The 23925-nt window shown below is 38.7% G+C and overlaps 2 protein-coding genes and 1 long non-coding RNA gene across 4 annotated transcripts in view; 2 read left to right on the top strand and 1 right to left on the bottom strand.

The window, feature by feature from the left end:
- Positions 1-23925, top strand: part of lrrc41 (leucine rich repeat containing 41) — a 96084-nt gene that overhangs the window by 57064 nt on the left and 15095 nt on the right. The gene's annotated exons all lie outside the window — the stretch shown is intronic.
- LOC133457675 (uncharacterized) lies at positions 4760-6676 on the top strand. Its single transcript, XM_061736978.1, has 2 exons — positions 4760-4795; positions 5616-6676. The coding sequence occupies exon 2, from the start codon at positions 5625-5627 to the stop codon at positions 6495-6497; it is 873 nt and encodes a 290-aa protein (XP_061592962.1). The 5' UTR covers positions 4760-4795; positions 5616-5624; the 3' UTR covers positions 6498-6676.
- LOC133457674 (uncharacterized) lies at positions 7651-11206 on the bottom strand. The gene is made up of 4 exons (XR_009783894.1): positions 10776-11206; positions 9364-9650; positions 8281-8440; positions 7651-7948 (listed from the first exon to the last, which is right to left on the bottom strand). It is a non-coding gene; the product is annotated as an uncharacterized LOC133457674 (long non-coding RNA).

The raw sequence follows: 23925 nt of genomic DNA, 5'->3' as shown, positions 1-23925 counted from the left end.
ATATAGATAGATAGATAGATAGATAGATAGATAGATAGATAGATAGATAGATAGATAGATAGATAGATAGATAGATAGATAGATAGATAGATAGATAGATAGATAGATAGATAGATAGATAGATAGATAGATAGATAGATAGATAGATAGATAGAGAGAACCTTATTCATCCCCAAAGGGAAATTCATCCGTCCAACAGCTCATCAAAACATAAACATAAAAATCAACCACACTTCCATTCAGACAATAAAAGCACATTCATAATATTAAAATAAACATATAAGGTTTTTAAACAAATATCATGTAAAGTGCAAACTAAAATATAGTCCAGTTGTGGCAGAGGTGAGTGTGTGAAACTGAGTTCAGGACGAGTTAAACAGTCTTATTGCTGCGGGGACGCAAGGATCTCCTGAACCGCTCGTTCTGCAGCGCAGTGAGAGGAGCCGACCGCTGCAGCTGCTCCTGCTCCTCTGTTGCTCCGGGAGGCTGTGGAGAGGGTGTCTGCTATTGTCCATTATAGCACTCAGTTTGTTCAGTGTTCCCTCTCCATCACAGATCTTAGCGGGTCCAGACTCCTGCCCAACACTGAGCCCGCTTTTTTGACCAGTTTGTTCAGTCGCCTGGTGTTTTTGATTGCAAGGCTGCCCCCCCAACACAAAGCAGCAAAAACAAGTGCACTGGCCACCATCGTGTGGTAGAACATAGCCATCATCTCCACACACACATCAAAAGACCTCAGTGTCTGTATGACATAAGCTAATGAAATGTCAAATGTTAAGAGGCTGTGCGCATTTACGCACAAGGCACAGCACCGGTAACTTCATTAACACTGGATCGGGATCGGATCAGGATCTAATGGTAATTCATGTTCTTTGTTTTGCTACACACACCTAAAGGTCAGCTGTTAAACACACACATTCTAGATTTATATGTTTATATGGTGGAATTGTTTGTAATAAAGCAGCCCCTTATGTATGGATGAATCCTGAACTCCGTCCTGTTACTTTTATTTTTAAATCCGATAAGTCCACAACCCCACTTGATCTGAGTGTGTACAGTCATGTCTGACTGTAGATTTCACCCTTAATATCATTCAGTATCACACAGGCTTGAATGATATTGAAGAGTGAGACAAACCGAGACAGACGGGGAGTGAGTCTGAGTGAGTTTGCGCGCAGTTTAATACAAGCTTCTGAAAGACGGTATTTGCTCCACTATTTTTGCGTGTGGCAAATAGCGCTGGCCTTTGTGAATTAGGTGCTTTTTGCAATGAGGCTTATTTGCATAGAAAGGGGGCAATTTTGCGCCTAATTTATGAATATTACCTAATTTGCATGCATGCAAATGGCACCGGCGCAGACTGCCACTATTTGCTTGGCAGCGCAGTTTGTGGAGCAATTCGCCCTTTGCGGGTGCTTTGTGAATTAGACGCTCTCTTTTTGTCTCATTTGCACCGGTTTAGCGGCCGCAAAAGCCGCGCAATCCTTTTGTGGATTTGCGTGTTTTAACTGGCCCTAAGTGTTTAAGCTATGTAGAAAAAATAAGTACAGCTGAAGAACCTGCAAACTATCCATCCTGGAAACTGAAAACTAAGTCCTTGCCGGTAGCAAGAGAGTATGCACTCCGACTTTACGGCAAAAAGAAAAATGAAAATGGACAACTGTGCACCAACTTGGATGAACTGAGGTTCATAATTGCATCAACAACAGATGCAGCCTCTGCAAATCTTCCTCCAACAGAGGATGCATTTGAACAACATGTACAAAGAGCAATGTACCAGACAGCGATATGGTGCCACAGTCACATCCCTAAACCCATGTTGTGGAGTCCTGTCGACAAGGGATGGATTGTCAGAGATGGAGCCATTGAAGCAGTCCTATTTAAAAAACCGTCCGCACCCAAAGAGGTGAGAGACATCACGCACTTGTACTGCAAGGATGCAAATTATAGAGAGAGTGGAAAGTGCGAGTGCCTCTCTGTTGGCCTTCCATGTACCGAATTCTGCACCTGCTGCGCAGAATGTCAAAATGTGTCACCAGATGTGTTTGAATAGCCTGATATTTGACACTCTAACACACGCACGCACGCACGCACGCACACACACACAGAGAAATGTTGTTTGTTTTCCCATTTCATTCACCTGTTTTTGTTTTCTAAAATGATAAGGCACGTTGAGATTTGTGTGATAAATGTTGATATTATTATTATTGATGTTATTGTTATTATTAATCATATTTTCATTATTATTTGTCATGTCAAGACAACAGCAAACTGGTTAGAGACACTGATTTTCACATGCAATAAAACTTCCAATTCTACAGCATGCCTTGTATCCTTGTTAATGTACTGTAGATACACTTTAGGACACTTTATTAGGTTACTCGCAGTGTACATCCACCTGGACTTTACCAAAATATAAAGACCATCATAACTTGCAGGCTTACAGTGCCAGATGTTCTATTCAGAGACAGTTTCTTGTTACAGTTAAATTTGACAGTTTCAAAGGGGCATGTCTGAAGATGTCCCATTTGCAATACAACAGTAGAAAATATCTCCATACAACCACTGGTTATTGTTTAATAGCATCTTAAGCTATGTAGAAACAGCTTATTTGACATGAATATATGTTTCTGTTCTAATTGAAAGAAAGTAGAGGAGTCCTTACTACAAAAGTACAATCTCCGCCTAATGTAAATGTGTATTTACAGGGCCATATTTCAGTATTTCTTTAGGTTAATTACATTCTGACTCTTTGGTGATGTAGGGTAGACACCTGGTTCATATGTCAATAAATGTGATGAAGAAAGGGGTGAGCATTCTCAAGTTATAAGCTTTTTTGTCACCTTTGCCCTATGCGGATTTACCTTTTTCAGAGATTGGGGTAGGTCTAAATAATAGCCAAAAATAATAATTTCTCCCAAAAATGAAAGTTCACAACCATCCATTTCATTAATGGGAGACCATAAAGATATGAAAAAACATGGTTGTGTTTTGTTCTAACTCGGGTAGGGGTATCTTGAAAACTAAGGCCTTTTTTGCAGACTTGCTACAGTACTATTGTGGATGAAGTGGAGGCAGGAAAACCACATTATTTGGTGGTCACAGTAAAAGTATAAATAGTATATAAATAGTATAAAATAAAGCTAGTGAGTGGCTGCACGTCGTTGCTGCGCTAAACGTCGTGAGTGCCACGGACAGATCTGTTGCAGGAAAAAAAAGTGGTGTGATTTGAAGGTGGAATCGTTTGCCTTTTTTGCAAACAATTCCAAGTAATTTAAACACTGGGAACGAGTCGATTCCCATCCCCAAAAGAGGACATGATCTTCTCTCACTGTTGTGTTCAGATATGAGCAAATAATGAGCAAACAACTCTGTTTCTCATAAACCTCTTCCCTGCGGCCTCTCACCTGTTCCAAAGAAACAAATCCACATGATTGAAACCTGGATTTCTGCCACAAACTGAAAATTCCTGAAGTGTTGTTTGTTTATCATTTATCAAAGAAAGAAATCTTCACACCACAACTGATCTAACTGATAAATCCACTGATTGATTGAACCTCTATGACTGCTGTGTTCTTGGTCCTGGAATTATCACACACGTGGACCAGAAGCTGAGATCTTCAACTCAGGACAGAGTTTGGGTTTCATTATCAAGGACTAGTTGGTATCATTAATATACACCTGGAACAAGGACTCCTATGTAGACCAGAAGAAGAATCCTGGTTCTGGAATGACTTGGTCCAAGTCCAGACCTGGGGCCTCATTTATAAAAGAGGGCTTAGGATCCATACTAAAAGTGCACGTTCGCCCAAAAGCTGAAAATGGCATGTGCACAAAACAATCCGGATTTATAAAACCGTGTGCACACAGACTTGCACGCAATGTTGATTGTATTTGCATATAAATGAGCCTGCTGAGGATGCGCAGCGGCTGTTTCTGCTGTGCTTCAGGATGAATGAGATGTGTCGAGCCGGGCAACCGTGCCGGTGCCACTAAATTTCACGGAGACTGAGATCGAGATGTTGTGGATGAAGTGGAGGCCAGGAAAACCACATTATTTGGTGGTCACAGCTCAAGACCCTGCAAGAGTCCTGTGATCGGGACCAAAACGGTACTAGATTCTTCTGAGCGGAGTCAGATTTTGGTCCGCGGGTCGAGGCGCGGTCGCCACGCGCAGTCAGCTGAGCGTTACTAGTCAACACAATAGATTAATATTAATAACCCAATATCGCTATACACTTTGTCACCTCCACGACACGTTTCGTGGCGTTTTTGTATCGCGAAATTTCGTGGCACAATATATTGTTACACCCCTAGTTCCTGCTGAAGGAAACATCTACCGAGGCTTCCTGCTGCTGAAGGAAACATCTACTGACGGTTCCTACTGCTGAAGGTGGATCTATAAGCTGATGCATCATGGGGGGTACTTCATATTGCCCTTCGTATCTTTGCCTGATGTTGCTTAAATACATAATTCCACAGTATAACAAGTTAAATGTTGTCTGCCTCAGAAACCTTTACTGCATTCGGCCTCCTTCATGACCACGACTTATGTGGCAGGAGTTCAAGTTTCTGTCAGGAAACTGATACCGACAGTGAGATCTATAAAAACAGCTTAGCTGCAGGATGTTCGTTAGTGATGAGGTGATATTCTTCCAGAGAAATTCAGCGCTGGTGGGTGGAGTTTTCTCACCACACCTGGCCACGGTTGTGTATATAAAGGCAGGTGTGTGCAGGAACAGCAGCATTCATCCCTCCAGGTACCTTCATCCAGCCAAAGACTGTCTGCAGACTCGTAAGTATTGGACTTCTTTTCTTCTCTTTAATCTGATGTTGGTTAGAAGCTCCTTCCACAGCATCACATCAGTCCGACGCATTTCTGTCAGACTGCAGTTTCACAACTGTCCTGCTATTTTCTGTGATCATGTCAGAGCTTCTAACTGAGAGCAGCTGGCAGACCTTTTCCACCTTCACTTGGCTCCACACAAACTAATGTTACTGCAGTGAAGTGATAATTGGTGTGAAGCAGCACCTGCACTCCAACAGCTTCCAGTTAGAAGTAAAACTGTCTTTTATTCACCACATGTAGATTTCTCTTCATATACTCCATCCAGACCAGAAGCATCATGCAGTCTCTGTGATTCAGTCCTGGACACTCATCTTGTAAGGTCTGGAATACAGCAGGCGGACTCAAGCGCAGACGTCAGATTAAAGAAGTTTAATATACAGTTGTTGCTGGAGAACACTGTAGAACAGAACTAACAGAAAGACTTAGTCGGTGTAAGTTTCATGTGGTGACATGGAATGCTACACAGTCAGGTGAGACACATGAGGTTTGTGAGGAGGGCACAGGTGCAGACCATGATGAGTGACGGGAGAATCCTGGGAACTGTAGTCTAGAACCGGTGATCAGTATAGTGGGGAAGCTGACTTGGGTAGAGGAGGAAGAGGAGCAGGCATGACACATCTGCATCATTTTATCTTGAACTGGCACATTAAAGTCTGTTAAAGTTTAAGACACAAATTCATCACCACGGATGTTATTTCACGGTTGTAGAGAGAAGAGCAGTCTGTCTGTCTGTAACTCATAAATGACTTGTCTTTATGTCACGCAGAAACCCAACATGAGTTACATCACTGCCATCGACGTGTCTCTGAACGAGGGTGAGGAGGAAATGCTACGTGGTAATGGCTACATCCAAATTCCTGTTAATACAAACATTGGAAACTCAGGAGATAAAGTTTACCTCTGGTACATGAGAGGCAGCAGTCAAGGTGTAACCAGGGTTCAGCTCTCGTTCAATGATGCCATGACTAAGGGCCTGATAGAAGCAGGTTACCAGAAGATCGACAAAGACCTGAATGCAAAAACGGGTGGTGACCAAATCAACCTGTGGTACTGCACAGTTCCCAACGAAGTTCCCATTGTTGACTTGTTCATCGCTACAGAAGCAGGAGATGAAGCCCAGCTGTTCAGACTTGGTTGGGAAAGGCTGGCCTGTAACCTGAATAGGAAGGCTGGGGGAAAAAGGATCTACCTGTGGGTGAAGAGAGAAAAAACAATGTATCTCTGTGACATCATGGCCACTAAAGGTTTTGAAAAGGACCAGCAACTCTTCAAGAAAGGCTTCATCCGAATAGATGAGACCACCAACAGAGCTGCAGGAGGGCCCTTCATCTTCATCTGGTACCTTCAGAAAGCTGATAGCCACGAGGCCATCACTGATCTGCAAGTCTCCACTACCAAGGAGGAGGTTGATTTTTGGAAAAATAATTCGTATAGTTTAGTGGATCAGGATCTGAACGAGGGAACAGATGGAAACCAGATCAACCTGTGGTACAAGAGAAAGGAATCCAGCGACCCCATCAAGACCGCCACTCTGATCGTCAAGAAATTTAGTGCATTGTCATATAGCAGGGCCGGAGTCCAGATCATCTACAGAAATCTCAATCAAGGAAATGAGGGAGCTTTAGAGTACCTGTGTTTTTACCAGTGAGTTGTCATGGAAACAGAGATGGGCTTGCTCACTTTGCAGATTCAGAAAAAAAGGATTCCATGTTAAATGAGTTTGGTGATGGTTTTGTTCTTCTTAAAGAGTGTTTTTAAATGTTGTCATCCCCAGAGGTTTTCTTTAACTGACATGAATCTATTACGCAGTATTGATCCGACAACCAATCAACTGATCAAAGTATTCTAAAATGAGTTCCAACAAACCACTTCATTTTTATTTTTGTCATTTTTCTGAATAAACTCTTGTTCATATCTGAAATTTTGTTGATTGATTTTTCAGATCAAAAGTTTTCGGTTTAGTTTGAACAGAGCAGAAACATTTCAGTTATCAATAGATTAGATTTGATTTCCTGTCTTACTTCCACAATGGGGACATTTCTTTCATCACAGCAGCTAAAGAAAAGGAAAAAAAAGATAGCAAAATAATCACATAAACAATATAAAGAGTATCAAAAAAACTGTATATGGGAGTTCCAAAATATTTATCATGATTCAGCAATAAGAATCATCACCTCTAAATCTAAGTACAAGGTTTTTGAATGAGTGAATGAATTAATTTAATTTCGAACATGTATATAAAAATAAACAGTAACATCTTCATATGCACATAGGTTCGAAAAAGGATTAGGAAGAATTATACACTTTTTCCTAGTTCCTACCCCTTACATAATTGCTATTATTATATCTACACAATATCCATATAAATATAGTCTATATAAATACTATGTAAACATGCCTATTACTACCCAGACAGCAAAATGTGTTTGGCCCAGATTTGGGCCAGGTCTTGGTTAGCATTTGGCACAGGTCCGCTAAACGGGTTTGGGCCGGTCTCATTTTTTCCAACGGCCCAATACCAGAACAGGTCAGGATTACGGATCAGGAACCGATCTGGGCCAGAGCTGGCCCAATACAGTTATAATGCCACTATTTGTGGTGCGGATCTGGCCCAGATCTGTTCCTGATCCATAACAAATCTGGGGCTCATCTGGCCCTGGGTCTGTGATTCATATTTAGGCTATCAGACAATTAAGGTATTACAATTTAACATGTCTTAAAATTGATTCAAAAAACTAAACTTAGACTTTAGAGTAGAATAGTAGACTTTATTAATCTCCCAGAGGAGAAATTCAGTCGTGCAGCAGCCAAAACACACAAAAAAAAGTAGTAAACACAAAATAAATGGATAATATTTACAAGATATTTACAAATATTTCCAAAAATACGTGAGGTATTAGTGGGTTGAAAGTTTGATTTTTTATTTTTTCCAGTTGGTGGGTGCGTTGGTGGGTGCCTGCATGCCGTCTGTTGCTGGGGGCTGCGTGCGTGCACGGCGGCCACCCCCACGGTCGCACGCCAGGTTGAACCACCGATTAGTGAACTGATTTATTTCAGTATCTGTGGCCTTCTCGCCCATCCGGTTCTTCCTCACTGCTCCTGTAAGACATACAAAAAGCAAATGAACAAAGAGTAGCCTAAATAGCCTATTAGATTGAATGAAGTTCAATTAGCCAATTGACAACATGACATTTACAACGCTTGCACAAATAAATAATAATGAATATGTGACTAAAGTGGTGTGAGTGAGTGAAAGAATAAGAGCGTGCTGATTTAGGAAAGACCATACGTGTAGCCGCGGGCCTGGATGGGCTTTATTTGTATGTATGTCACTTTGGATAAAAGCTTCTGCCAAAAACAGACAGACATTTGACCATTTCTAGCTACTCCAATGGTAAAGACAGTGAAAGGAATCTATAGCTAATACTTACGAGCCAGAATGCCCCTTGTCGCCATCTCACTGAATTTCCTCTTGTTGTTCACCCCTTTCCAATTGATTAACTTGGCTACACTGTCAGAGAACACGTGTGCCAAGATGTTGAAAATTAGGTTCTTTGTGTCCCTCCCACCAATAGAGGCCAGCATTGCCACCTGTGGAAACAAGAGATTAAATAAGCAAGAAGTAAGAGATTGATAGGCTAAATGATGGAGAGGTAGAAGTAATTGTGACAGTTAAAGGAAGGGGTGATATTTCTCAGGGATGCTACAAGAGCTTTCGTCTGACTACACATAACCTTAATACTGGATTTGAGCAATGAGAACTGTGCTTTTATCAGTACCATAAACACTAGCTGTGAAGAGTGCCAATACTTTTGACCATTGAGTATTCACTACCTGCTGCTAAAATGAACTACAGTAAGGTATTTGGACACACGCTAAAGTTGACTAAAAAGAGGAATAAAAAAAAATCTTTTAGAGATTGATCTTGTTGCCTTAATTCATAGAATGAGGGAAAAGTCTAACGTTTAATGACACCAATTTCTGTTGTGAAAGAATAATGCATCATAAATAACAAAATGTTTTTCCTTAACACACATGGGCTATAAGTATTTGGACGCATGTTTAAATTGCTATAGAGACTTTTAGACTTTATTTTTTATTAGCCAGTTATTACATGGATGATAGATCCAAGATACTTCCTGATAAAGTCACCTAGGCCTCTGGAATTAAAATAGCCCCACACCATTACATACCCTTCATCATACTTTGAGGTCAGCATGGTTTTAGCTTGGTTTAAATTGCATTGAGAAATCATTAGGCTAACTAGCAACTATAAAAACCATGACAGTCTCTAGGTATAATGAATGGTATGTGATGATGTGGGGCTATCTTAATTCTAAAAGTCTATGGCAATTTAAACAGCCGTCCAAGTACTTACAGCCCATGTGTGTTAAGGAAGAATATTTAATTAATTTACGATACATTATTCTTTCACAATAAAAATTGGTGCCGTTAAAGGTCAGATTTTTCCTCACTTTATGAATTATATCTGCACAATTCGATAATTCACTTACGTGTACATATTATTGGCTCCTTCCCAGAACTGCCCATATTGAGGCTGGGCATAAAAACTTCAGTGGCTCTTTCCAGAGAGTGGCCATCAGAAGACATCCCGGGAGGAGGAGGACGGTTTAGTGACATGTCCGTAAAGGTCGGAGACAGCTGAAACAGCCTATGAGGAGGTGCAGAAAAGGAGGGGCGCCCTGAAGGGGAGAGTGGTGGAGCTCTCACTGCAGGGCTGAGTGGTTCAGGTGGAGCAGGTGGAGCTTGGGCAAAGTAGGATGGCCCTGATGCTTGGTTGCTAAACAATAAACATAAAACATAAGAGATGGGTTTTAAGGGAGATATATTAGTGATATTTGTTACCGAAGACTTTAAAGGTATTGTGACATGAAAAACACATTTTTCTTGATTTTTTGTGTTTTGTTGGGTGTCTTGACATCAATTACACCCAAAAAACAACGAACTTTTAACATTCAGTGTATTGTGTGCTTTCTGGGATTGTCCGCATAACTGTGCAAAAACGGCGCACCTGGTTTGGTGGCGGGCCGTGACGTCAGGGCCCGCTAAATCACCGCCCCCTCCACCCAGCTCCCTGTCTCCTCTCCTCTCCAGCGCACCATAAAGGCCGATTTATGGTTCCGCGTTACACCGACGCAGAACCTACGGCGTAGGGTTACGCGGCGACGCGCACCGTACGCTGAACCCTACAGCGTAGGCTCTGCGTCGATTTAACGCGGAACCATAAACCAGGCTTAACACGGAGCGGTTTAGAGCCTCTTTTGTTCTAATCACCGGAGGAAAAGTGCTAAGAAGACCCGCGGCCACTGACTGGACTTAAGATAAGGGGACACTTTATTTACATGCCTTTATTTTTGTGATTGTTTGCTGTGGACTGTCTGCTTCGCCCTCCTGCTTTTCCGTGCATGCTTCGCCTGTCGCTCCCGGCCCGACGCCGCTGTGAGTGTATTGCTCGCGGGGAGCTGCGGTCCCGGTCCTCTGGTCCCGGTTGGACTTCATCCTCGGGCTGTAGTCGCGCTGTCTGGGCTGTGTGTGTGGGTGTTTGTGGTTCGGTGTGCGCGCGTGTGTGTGGAGACGCTGGCAGAAGTGTGTAGCAGTTGGTTGGAGGAGGTTTGGAGGAGGAGCGGAGCAATGATTGACAGGAAAGGGGAAAAAGGACCCGTTTTTCACGGCGCAAAAAAACACTGTCATAAAAAGGACAGAATGGAGAACTAGAGTGAAGTTTTTCTTGTTACACTCTTTTAGACACATTTAAGGGATGTTGGCCAAGACTTTTAATAGTGTTAAAAGCATGTTAAAAATGATGTCACAATACCTTTAAAAAAACAACTAATTAATACTTAATTGGTTTGCACAATCGGAAAAACCCAAAAATCTTAAATGAACAAATACTGGTTATATTTACCATCTTAATGGGGGTCCGGCTATGGAGACTTTCACTTAGGTTGCAGGACTGATCTGTCTCATCTGCATCTTGGTCTGAGTCAGACTCCTCCTCAGGCAGATCCATTCCAAAAGACTGCTGGTCAAAACATGATGTGCCCACCACAATGTCCTCCTCCATCATCCCTTCATCCACAATCTCCCCCACATCTCTCTGCTGTGAGTGCAATCCAGGCTGTCCTTCCACTATACTGCAACACTGGGAAGCAAAGCTTTCGCTGTGCATGTCCCTAATTTGTTGAAGCTGTTGCTCAACACCTCTACGCGCTCTCCATCTAATAGCGGCACCAGAGAGGAATGCTTCTCTTGAATCCATCCTTCGCAAGCTGGTAGAATTTGCAAAACAACAACAACAAAAGATCCTTAATCCATACAGGTGTGGCGAGACCATGTGTCAAGTGCAAAAGCAGAAAATAACAGAAAACTTACATCGCAGCTTGCAAAGGGACCCGGACAAATCCTAAAGGACACAGTACAGAGAAATGAGAGATTATTATTAATAAAAAGTAAAATAAATACATTCAAAATAATGTTTTTAAATTAAATAAACTGTAAATAAAATTGAAATAAAGTGCAAATGAAACTATATTTGTGCATAGCAGAACCAGAATAATAAGAAGCTGGGATTCCAGGTGTGGATAAATGATCAGGCCAGTGATACAGTGTTTCCTCAAACCAGAGCTTTTAGTTATCTTTTTAAAATCACATTTTACATCAACACTTCTTTGCAAACTGTTAAGTTTAAACCATATTTTAAATCATATCTGTAAACTGCACACTTAAGTTACTTTAGGTTTAACCTGCAGTACACAAATGGTAAAATACATTCAAACCAAAATCTTAATAAAGCTACAAAATAATATAGCCTACAAGCAACAAACAAATTCTTATTAGCTCATAACCTTCAATAAGTCTTGTGAAAATTAACTTTATCTCAGGGAAATTCACCTTTTTAATACAAAAACTGCTACATACATAGTAACTAAACAATTAACATGAACAAATATGGTCTTTGCCTTAACGAAATGTAATAAAATACTCATGCAGAACGCGTGTCAGTATTGAGTAATTCCACAAGATGGCGGCAAAACGCACGTGTTTACTCTTGAACACAAAGAAAATATACTTTTTAACTTAATAAAACATCACAAAAATATTCTCCTCAAAGCTAAAACATATTAGGAAATAATTGAGTACCAGTTCCACCGTTAAACTCATTTAAAACATACCTGTAAAATAAAGGATCTGCGCGCGCTCTCCCACGTTGCTGGGCGCAGCAATGGCGGATCCAAGCTCGACTCTGAGCGCAGACCAGGTAAACGATCGCTTATCCTGGCGGATTTAAAACTATTTTGTGCAAAATAAAGGATCTTAAAATGATGAAGGATAAAGCAGCTAGATGAGTGTCCGAGGTAGGGTTAGGGCCATGGTTAGGGCACGAACGTGCCGCGGCATTTGTCGGCCCAATCCCAAACTCCACCCTAAACCCTCAAGCCCTGAGCCCTCACAGACTTTCAGTGACGTCAGCGTCACGTGATCAAGTGTGCGAGGGTGTGAGGGCTCCAAATGGTATAAATAGGAATGGGACACACTTAGCAGAAACCGGAAACAAGTCAGATAAAAACGTCTGTTTTTGTTTTCTTTTTCAATAAACTTTATTTAAAATTTCAATTTACAAAATTCCTAGTCAGATCAAAATGTTACCTACCGGTATTATAAGTTTGGGAATGATCATCCGGATGTTTGAAAACAAAGTGGTAGTCTATATAAAGGAGCATAAAATTCAACAAAGAACACAATTTAAACATGCGCACAGTACAATATGTATTTCCTTGTTAACATTGTCTTTCTTTCAATCTACCCATACCAGCACATCCAGTATGCCAGGATCAATCACCGAGTCATTTCTTTTTTGTAAGCGCGTGTAAACTTAGTTAAATATTCCAGCTGTGTTATGACCATCTAATATTACTTTCCATTTTTCAGCATGATGTCATTTCATTTTTGTAAGAGAGCGTATAAATTGATGGTAACCTGAGCTAAATATTTCAGTTATATTATTACTATTTACTGCAACGTTTTTGTTCAACTTGCTGAAATTGTTTAAATTTTGTGGTCATAAATAAATGAATAACCAAATTACTGCCTGATTGGTTTGTGTTGGATCTAAAACTGTCTTGCTAGTATTTACATGTATGCATTTCCGTTAACATAGGGAATCTTAATTCAAACACTGTACTCAGATCAAAGAAAAGCAAGTCTTGTTTATTCAACTGAGGATTTGTCTAATCCAGTGCTTCTCAATCCTGGTCCTCGTGTTCCCTGTCCTGCATGTTTTACATGTTTCCCTGCACCAACACAGCTGATTCTAATTAAAGGTCCTCATTAGCTTGTCACCAATGTCTGCACAACTCTGTTGATGACACAGGTACTTTTATCACGGTGTGCTGAAGCAGGGTAGCATCTAAAACATGCAGGACTGGGGCCCACGAGGACCAGGATTGAAAAACACTGGTCTAATATAAAATGAAAACAAATGAAATTGAACCTCAAATTATGAATGAAAAAATGATGAAGAAAACTACATTTTGTCCTCCATCTTCCCACAAATGTCAATTAACTTAGATAACTGGTCATCCCTCTTCCTTTCCCTCTCCTCCTCCTTTTCATCCAGCTCCCTCAGCCTCTCTTTTTGTCTTTAGTCTTGAAGAAAGTTCCAAAACGTCATTTGTCCTTTTTTTGGTTTTCCTCCCTCCGATTGAATGAATGAATGAGTGAATGAAAAACTTTATTTCGAACATGCTAAAAAAAAAGAAAAGAGAAATATATATATATATATATATATATATATATATATATATATATATATATATATATATATATATATATATATATATATATATATATATATATATATCGCTCCTTGTTTGTAAAGGAAATAATAGGGCCGTTGAAAAATCATCACGGGACAACAGTTTCTGAATTTAAATCACCAGTGGGATATGTATTTATATTTACAGGTGAACTTTCTTCTCGCAGTCGCACATGGTTCCTTTTCCTCCGCCCCCTGTTTTGTTTACATTCTCCCTGGTAACCTCCTTTCATGTCACAACGCGATGAACTGTGGGTAATTCCCTTTCCCAGAGTGTGCTGGGATGCTGACTTGCGGGAAGGGGGCAGTAAGGGCTCAAAATGGCTGCCGGGAGCCCTCGCGCACTTGACCACTTGAGGAATGGGACAGCACTAAGCCCTTACGCAAGGTGCGGGAGCGCGCACGTAAGTCTACGAGTCTGCGAGGGTGGAGTTTGGGATTGGGCCTATAACTGGATACAGGATCGAAAATGGCCGCCCATTCATTTCAATGGAGTTTGCTCACCCAGCGCATCCGCCGAAAAAATTTCTGACTTCCTGGTTTACTTCCTGGTACACGGGCCCATAGAGCATGCGCAGTTGAGTCACCTCCCATGATGCTCTGGGGCCTCCCATCATGCCCCGGGGCAATGAGAACGAGCCCTGCGCGCTCTGGACAAGCGCTGTGCGCTCATGAGTCCTTCAGACCGGTAATGATAGATGTACACAATGAAATTAGGGATTTATAGGGCAAATCAACCGATGCTGTTCTCAAAGTCATGGTTATAGACTATACATGGTTCATTTGTGTTTTTTTTTTAATTAAAGATAAAACGAGTCATTTTTATTTAAGATGAGACACCCCAGGTTAATAGGCTAAAATAGGGTAAAAATGTAAATAGCAGGTATCACCATGAAACTTCCCAAGTTTATTACTTACATTAAGACAAATATTTTTTGTATTACAAGTTTTGTCAAGTATTATGTTTAAATATGTCAAATATTATGTTTAAATGTGGTTAATTTGTGGGGTTTTATTTTTTGGAGTAAGGATAAAACGAGTCATCTTTATAAAAACAAACAAACAAAAAAACACATGGGATTCCCCACAATAACACAAGCTGTCATATGCTATTTATCTATATACCTTTGGGTAAATCTTTTTGTCTATTAATGATCGTGCAGTCCGAATGTTAGGCTTAATTAACTTTGCATTTTCTCTGATTCTTTTACAGCTTCTGGGCTCACATTAAGTGTTATTCCTGCCTGATATCTTATTTTCACAAACCATACACCGTTGCTATTAAACATTTCCGTCTGTGATCCCCCTGGTCAGGGCGTTTAGACCGAGTGTGACCTGAGCGTCCCACCTGAGCTCTGTGCCATAGCGCGCAGCTCCAGCTCAATGAATGACAGAGGGTCTCCTGCTCAGCTGCTGCTCAACACTGATCAGAGCAGCTCCCCCTCGTTTACTGAGGTTTAATTATAAACCCAATGTCTTTTGCCATGGAAAAAAAAATTAAGAGACCACAAAAACACACCTTTGAGCCGTGTTTTCCACTTTTCTGAGTGATTATTCCGCCGAACGGCTTAGATTCAGCCATGCTCGTTCCCGAGACACACACGACCGCGTTTTGCGAGTGCACGGACAAAGCCGTGACGTCACTCCCAGAAAGAGACTTTTCTTTGACTTTTCTGGCCGTTATAAAACATTTTTGACGGATATAAAGTCCATGACTTAAAAATATAGAATACAAAGATTAGTAATTGCCGGTGATTACAGCTGGAGGTGTCCTGTGAACAGTTTTAGAGGCTTCTCTTTTACTATTGCGGTCTATGGGAAAAAAGCTTTCTGGGCCCCATGGGATTTTTTGTTGCAGTACCGCGGCTGGCCACTGGAAAAAATCGGCGTGGCTTCTGAGCGCGAGGCTGGGGGAGTGGCGCATCCGCCGAAAAAATCTCGGACTTCCGGGGGGAGGAGTCAAGATGGCGGAGTGAACGGTCGCGTTTTCTGCAGGCTCTGTTATTAAAATTTTAAAACCGTCCTAAACAAACTTTACTTTGACAAAAAAACATCCAACTGCACAGGAACTTTCATAAATAACCCCTGAGCCCCACGGAGTTATGGTTTCCTTGAGGCAGACCACTTTTTTCTCTGTTTTTTCAACGTGAACGAGATGGATAAGGACAGCAGCGCGGCTAAAGCTCTAATGCTAACAGACCACGACTACAACCTGCCGGCCATGCGGGAGGCTTGTGAAGAAGAGGAACGGGCAGAAATAGAGGTGATGATGGAAGAAAACCCCAAAACACTTCATGAACACACACCACTGCCCAGCCCAAATCCCAAAAAGCTGAAACCAAAGTCTCAAGACAAGGAAAACCAGCCGGGTGAGATTACAAACGAAACCATCTTTAATGCAATTCAAGCTGTGATAAAACGATTTGATGAACAAGATGACAGGCTGAAAACCTTTGAAAGTCGAATGGAAGCAAACTCACAAGCAGTGAGAGAAAATAAGGAAGAAATTGGCAAAATGAAAGAAGAAATGATGCTGCTGAGAAAAGAAAATGTTTCACTGAAGGAGATGTGTTTGGAGCAAGCCAGATATAAGAGAAGGTGGGATCTCAGACTGATGGGACTTCCCGAAAAAGACAAAGAGGACACAAGAGATACTGTGATCGGCATCCTTACACGAGTAATCCCAGTATCAGTGGAGAAACTTCGAGAGTCAGTAGACACAGTGCACCGCCTGGGGAGGAGGGATGATGCAGCTACCAACAAGATGCCCAGACCTGTAATCATCCAATTTGCCCTGCGAACTGTTCGTGATGAAATATGGAGGAGATCAAGAGAGGCAAGAGTCTGTAAAGAGATGAACATTCAGTTCAAGGAGGATTTCTCAAAAGAAGATCGTGAGGCTCGTGCAAAGCTGTGGCCCAAGGTGCAAGAAGCCAGACGAAACGGGAAGAAGGCTTCGTTAAGAGAAGGTTTTGCTCTCATTGATGGACGCAGAGTTTACCCCTAACAGCTGCTTAGTAAGCAAATACTTTAGTTAAGTTTACAAATGCTTCTACCAACAGGAACTTAGAAACTTGGTAAGATATATTTATGTTTACAGAAGCAACTCTCAGGTACTTGTTAATCATATACTGTAAGTAGGAATCTTACCAGGTGAAAGTTTAACTGATCTAACTGTTCAAAGTGGTTTTAAGATTTAAATTCTAAAGTTGTTGTTTTTTTTTTTTTTATATATATAATGTTATTAAGGACAACATGTTCATTCCTGCATGGGAAAAACGAAGTTAAGCGCATTTTGAAACAATCATAATTTCTTTTATGTCATTGAATGTTAGGGGGTTGAAAAATAGCACAAAGCGTAAAGCCGTTTTTTTGTATTGTAAGGATCAAAAATCACAATGTGTTTTCCTACAGGAGACCCATTCTGCTACGACTGATGAAAAATTTTGGAAAATTCAGTGGGGGGATTCTGTTTTTTTTGCACATGGAACATCACACTCAGCAGGAGTCATGGTATTATTCAATAGATTTCCAGGCAGTATAATTGATCATAAAGAGGATTCTGAAGGTCACTGGTTAATGGTGGTAGTGGAGATAAATGACAAACGCTATATCTTAATATGTGTTTACGGCTATAACAACAAAGCAATGAATGTGAATTTCTATGCAGAATTAAGTCAACGTATAAATGAATGGAAAACAACATATACTTCAGATAGAGTGATATAGGGTGGAGACCATAATATAGCCCCAGATTCATGGCTAGACAGAATACCTCACAGAAACTCTCAACCTGTATATAGTGACACTATATTGACTTTATGTACAACAACACGGGTAATTGATTATTGGAGGACATCAAATCCAACATCTGTTCAATATACATGGTATAACTCTGCAGGAAACGGTCAATGTTCCAGACTAGATTACTGGTTGATTTCAGGTGAGCTATGCAATGATATCTCAAATTGTGAAATTTCAGCCGCTCCGCTCACAGACCATTGCATGATTAGTCTAACTTTATTAACATCTAAGCAACATCAGAATTCTCCAAATATTTGGAAGTTTAACAATGATTTACTACAGAATGTTGGATTTTGTGATCACGTGAAGTCTCTTATCATGGAGGTTGAAAATTTAGACATGTGCGATGTTAGTAAATGGGAATGGTTCAAGTTTAAGGCCAAACAAATTGCAATTGATACTGGTAAAAAACTGTCACATTTAAGGAAACAAAAGCAGAAGATTCTATTCGACAAAATTAATTCATTAACAAATAATACACAATTATCCTTAGACAACATTACAGAATTAAAGGCACTACAGACCCAGTTAGACGACATGTATACAGCAAAGGCAAATGGAGCTTATATTAGATCAAGAGCTAGATGGATCGAAAAGGGGGAAAAGAGTTCAGCATATTTTTTTGGACTGGAAAAACAAAGACAGACTAAGAGAAAAATAAGTAAGCTTATGACAAATGACATTATATCAGAAGATCAGAAATTAATCCAGGATGAAATTTGTCTCTTTTATTGTAACCTATATAAATCTAAATTTAATAATTCAGATTGTAACATTTTATTTGATAGCATCGATGAGGACATCAAAAAGCTGGATATAGAAGACAAACATATACTTGAAGAATGAATGAATGAATGAATGAATGAAAAAGCTTATTTCGAACATGCTAAAAAATATATATTTAAACCAAAGAACAATAGTTAAATAATAATCATGATAAATACAGTATAATACAAATCATAACAATCATAAACAAAAACATGCCTCACTGGCTTTTTTTTTCTTTTTCTTTTTCTTCCTTTTCTTTGCATGCTCGAAATGGAGCAGGGAGAAGTTAAAAAACTTATTTAGCCCTGCCCCGGTTATTTACAACACAAAATATAATTTGCCACCCGAAATTAAGCCGTATACATATACACATACATACATACATACATACATACATACATACATACATACATACATACATACATACATACATACATACATACATACATACACACATACATACATACATACATACATGCACATACACATATTCATATTCTCCATACATTATAATACTCAATATACACCATGGAGCAATACATTATACTTTATATATTATACATTTAAATAGAGCCTTCCTTTGGCATATATCATATACTGGTCCATACATACATCATACAAATTCAATTATCTAACACGCTATTTTTTAATGTAACTCTTCCTGTCTATATCTCATAATAATGCATTCTTTATATCTTTTTTTGAACTGGTTCATACTTGAGCATTGCTTGAGTTCTACATGAATACTGTTCCATAGCTTGACTCCGCATACTGAAATACAGAAGGTTTTAAGTGTTGTCCGAGCCACTCTGGTTTTTAGATTTAATTCCCCCCTTAAATTATACCCCCCTTCTCTATCAGAGAACATCCCCTGAATATTCCTAGGGAGTTGATTGTGTCTTGCTTTATACATTGTCAAGGCAGTTTTATATTCAATAATATCTTTAAATTTTAAAAGATATGAATTTGAAAATAATCTATTAGTATGATCTCTATATCCAGAATTATGTATTATTCTTATAGCTCGTTTTTGGAGTATAGTTAATACATTCAGTGATGATTTATAAGTATTTCCCCAGACCTCTGTACAGTAGTTCAAGTATGGCAAAACCAGGGAACAGTATAGCATGCGTAGTGAGTTATAATTTAATAAGTGCTTAGCTTTATTTAAAACTGAGACACTTCTAGATAATTTATTATGTATATATTTTATATGAGATTTCCAGCTAATTTTATCATCAATTATTACCCCAAGAAATTTGTTTTCTGAAACTCTCTCAATTTCAACACCATCTAGCTGTATTTTTACCTGATTATCTATCTTATAATTACTAAATAACATTAGTTTAGTTTTAGCCAGATTTAACGACAATTTATTTTTATCAAACCACCTTTTTAACTTATATAATTCAGATTTGACCTTGTCCAATAGCTCCTGTAAGTTTTTTCCAGAACAAAATATATTTGTGTCATCTGCAAAAACTACCATTTTGAAGATATTAGATACATCACACATATCATTTATATACAAAATAAACAATTTCGGACCCAGTACTGACCCCTGTGGGACCCCACAAGCAATGCTCAAGCATGTAGACACAGACTCACCCAACTTCACAAATTGTTTCCTATCACTTAAATAGCTTTGCACCCAATTTAACACTATTCCTCTAATCCCATATCGTTCTAATTTATTAAATAATATATCATGATTAATAGTATCAAATGCTTTTTTAAGATCTATAAATACCCCAGCTACATAATTATATGCATCTATAGAATTCGTTATTTCCTCAATAGAATCCATCAATGCCATAGCAGTTGATCTGTTTGCTCTAAATCCGTATTGACTGTCACTGAGTAGACAGTGTTTTTCAATGAATGCATCTAATCTATTGTTGAAAAGTTCTTCTAAAATTTTGGAGACTTGAGGAAGTAAAGAAACAGGTCTATAATTCGTGAAGTTGTGTCTGTCCCCAGCTTTAAATATTGGTATTGGTTAAGTATTGGTATTGGTATAAGAAGGATTAAATATAACAGAAGTTGAAATTGCATTAAAACAAATGAAAAACGGTAAATCACCAGGGATTGACGGTTTAACAACTGAATTCTTAAAACATTTCTGGGCGGACATTAAAGAGTTAATATTTTGAGCTTTTTTGGAATGTATTCAGAAAGGATGTTTGTCCCCAACTATGAAAACAGGTTTAATAACTTTGTTACCAAAACCCAAAAAAGATCTGTTGATGCTAGACAACTGGAGACCAATAACACAACTATGCAACGATTACAAATTACTTGCTTTAGTTTATGCAAATCGTCTAAAGGTAATACTTGGAAAACTTGTAGAAAAATATCAATCAGCTTTTATAAAGGGAAGATATATTCACAACCATATTCGACTGATTCTGGATATGATTGATTACCAGTCATTTATTCAATCAGATAGTTTAGTGCTTTTCATAGATTTTTTCAAAGCATTCGACACCGTGGAACATGATTTTATGTTTACAGTGCTCAATAAATTCGGATTTGGAGAAGGGTTCTGCAAGGTTATTAAAATGTTTTATAATGATATCTACAGCTATATCTCCCTCAACCCTGGAATGACACCAAAAATTAATATCTTACGTGGAATTAGACAAGGCTGTCCTATTTCGCCCAAATTATTTATTTTATGTACACAAATGCTAGCATATCTAATTGTAAATCACCCTCAAATTAAAGGAATTACCATTTTTGATTATGAATATAGAATAAGTCAATTTGCAGACGACACAGTAATCTTTCTAAAGGATAAATCTATAATTGAAAAAGCCCTAAATATAATATCAATCTTTTCTAAAGCTTCAGGTCTGTGCTTAAACGTGAAAAAATGTGAAATACTACCTCTTCATCCTTGTGCTGAGATAAATATAAGCTCCATCCCTGTTAAAACGGAATTAAAATACCTGGGTTTAACAATGTCTAAAGACAGAAATAAGAGAGAAAAACAAAACATAGAAGAGAAAATAGATGGTATGAAAAAATCTCTCAACCACTGGCTTATGAGAGATCTCTCTATTCTCGGAAGAATCCTACTGACAAAAGCAGAAGGCATATCAAAACTAGTATATCCTTGTCAATCTCTTTATATTCCTCCTCAAATGATTAAAAAGGTAAATTCTGTCATTTTTAATTTCATCTGGAAAAATAAGACCCACTACCTTAAGAAATCTGTGATGGTTAAAGACTATACAAATGGTGGATTGAAAGCTGCTGATTTTGAATCCATGATTGGTGTATTTAAAGTGAATTGGATAAAAGCTTACTTGGCTCAACCTGAGTCCATATGGTTCCACATAACAAAATATATTTTCCAAAATGTTGGAGGATTAGAATTTTTGTTGAGATGTGACTTTGAAATAACGAAACTGCCAATCAAATTGTCTAATTTCCACAAACAAGTACTGCTCTACTGGAAAATGATGTTCACCCACAATTTCACACCGCACAGCTCCACCTTGTGGAATAATAGAAGCATCACTATTAACAGGAAGACCTTATTTAAACAAGAATGGTATGATAAGAAAGTCCTATATGTTACTGACTTGTTGGATGTAAATGGCAATTTATTGCAATTTAATACATTTATAGAAAAGTTTAGTTTAAATTGCTCTTATAGAGAATTCAATAAAATCTGTAGAGCTATTCCACTTCCCTTGAATTTCATGATAAAAAATATTCTTACATACTCAAGTGTTATTGTCAAACTGCCTGATTTAAAAGTCGGTGAATTGAAATTGGGTGAAAGAAAATGTAATAACAAAGTACTTGGAAATGTGTTTAAAGAAAAGCTATTCAATGATATCAAAAAATCAACAAAAATAAAGATAACAGAAATTGAAGTAACGTTAACAAAGACATACAGCAGCTACCTTAAATGGCCAATTTCACCCAAAGCAAAAGAAATTCAGTTTAAAATAATAAACAATATTTATCCTGCCGCTGAAACCCTAAGGAGAAGGTTCAATTTTGACGTAGACCCTTGTATATTCTGTAAAACAGAACTATTATACAAGAACTACTATACAATTGAACACTTATTTTTTTCTTGTTCATTCACAAAGCTTTTTTGGCAAGATGTTTATCGGTGGTTAAAGATTGGGATCAACAACTGTATGTTCAGCAAGTTTCAGGTCATAATTTATATGGATGGTCTACCAAAGAAGGTATCCAAGATGGTGAACATAATTCTAATTTTGGGTAAATATCATATTCATAAAAATAAATGGAAAAACAGCATACCCTCCCTAGTATGTTTTAAAAACGAAATAAAAAGTTATATAACATCTATTAAGGTACTTTCAAAAGATAATCAGTTTATACAAGATTTATATGAAACCATGTTAGAGTCTCTTGTTCTTTAAGTTACATTTTTGCTACGCTTATACATTTTTGTTGAAATGTCAACCCCTGTGATTATTTTATTTTGTGATTATTTAAATTTATTTTATTTATTTTCTTTTTATTTAAATTTAGAAGTTTATATTGGAAAAAATGTAAAGTTACATTTCGCTTGTGTGTTGTGAATTTATGTTTCAATTGCAAACTAATGTTTCCTCAAAGGAATTTTGTATTTTTTAAAATGTTGAATAAAGTTTGTAAAAAAAAAAAAAAAAAAAAAACACCCTCTCACACTTGATCACGTGACGCTGACGTCACTGAAAGTCTGTGAGGGCTCAGGGTTTGAGGGTTTAGGGTGGAGTTTGGGATTGGGCCTGGGATTGGGCCGTCCTGTTTTATAGAGCTCCCCCGTCTTCTTCCTCTGGATTCCCTGAGGAAGAAGTCAGTCAGTAACAGCGCCACCACATGGTCGGGATGCCCAAGTGTGGGTCGCAGCCCTATGGTTAAGAATCACTGGCATAGCACATATACATATAATATATAAATATAATTTGTATTTATTTATTTTTTCATGCACACTGATCATTTTAAGTGAGGTTTTTAATCAAAGAAAACTATTATTTCTGAAAACCTTCGGCCAAAGTGGAGCAAATTCTCGTGTTTATTTTTTCTGAAAGCTATATCTCTGGAGTAGCCTGGAAATCTATGTCTATGACTGGACTGGAAAAAAATCCCATTTCAAAAGAAGTTTTGTCCCCACAGCCATCATAGTGTAACTGGATTGGGCTCTGCGTTGTGTTCTGGTGCTTGAAGAACAGGATGGACACAGGGACTCGGGAATATTCAGCCAGTTTATTTCTGAAATAAACGTGGAAAAAAACTAGGCTTTAGTGTTTGCTCGGACACTAGAGCCTCTCCACCAGTGCTCTCTCCGTTGTCAGAAGCAAGAGCTGCAGCCACACTTAGACTACAGCACATGACGAATTCAAACAGAAAATACATAATACAAATACATATAACACACTTCACAATAAACATAAGACTAGCTGAACAACATATTTTATATAAAGTTAATAAAAGAATAAATTAAAATACAACAAACGTGGGAGCAACAGAAACATACCTGAAATAAACGTGGAAAAAAACTAGGCTTTAGTGTTTGCTCAGACACTAGAGCCTCTCCACCAGCTGCAATGAGGGAAACACGGGTCAACAAATGGAGTGGTTTGTGAGTATGTGTGTGTGTGTGTGTGTGTGTCAGAGCGTAGAGGGGTCCCCACAA

This window comes from Cololabis saira, chromosome 13, assembly GCF_033807715.1.
Source record: "Cololabis saira isolate AMF1-May2022 chromosome 13, fColSai1.1, whole genome shotgun sequence".
NCBI lineage: Eukaryota > Metazoa > Chordata > Actinopteri > Beloniformes > Belonidae > Cololabis > Cololabis saira.
Note: the sequence above shows the minus strand (reverse complement) of the source record. Positions and strands in the feature narration are given on the sequence as shown.

Excerpts from the sequence above, each read along its gene's own strand:
- LOC133457675 (XM_061736978.1), top strand. The coding sequence starts at position 5,625 with ATGAGTTACATCACTGCCATCGACGTGTCTCTGAACGAGGGTGAGGAG.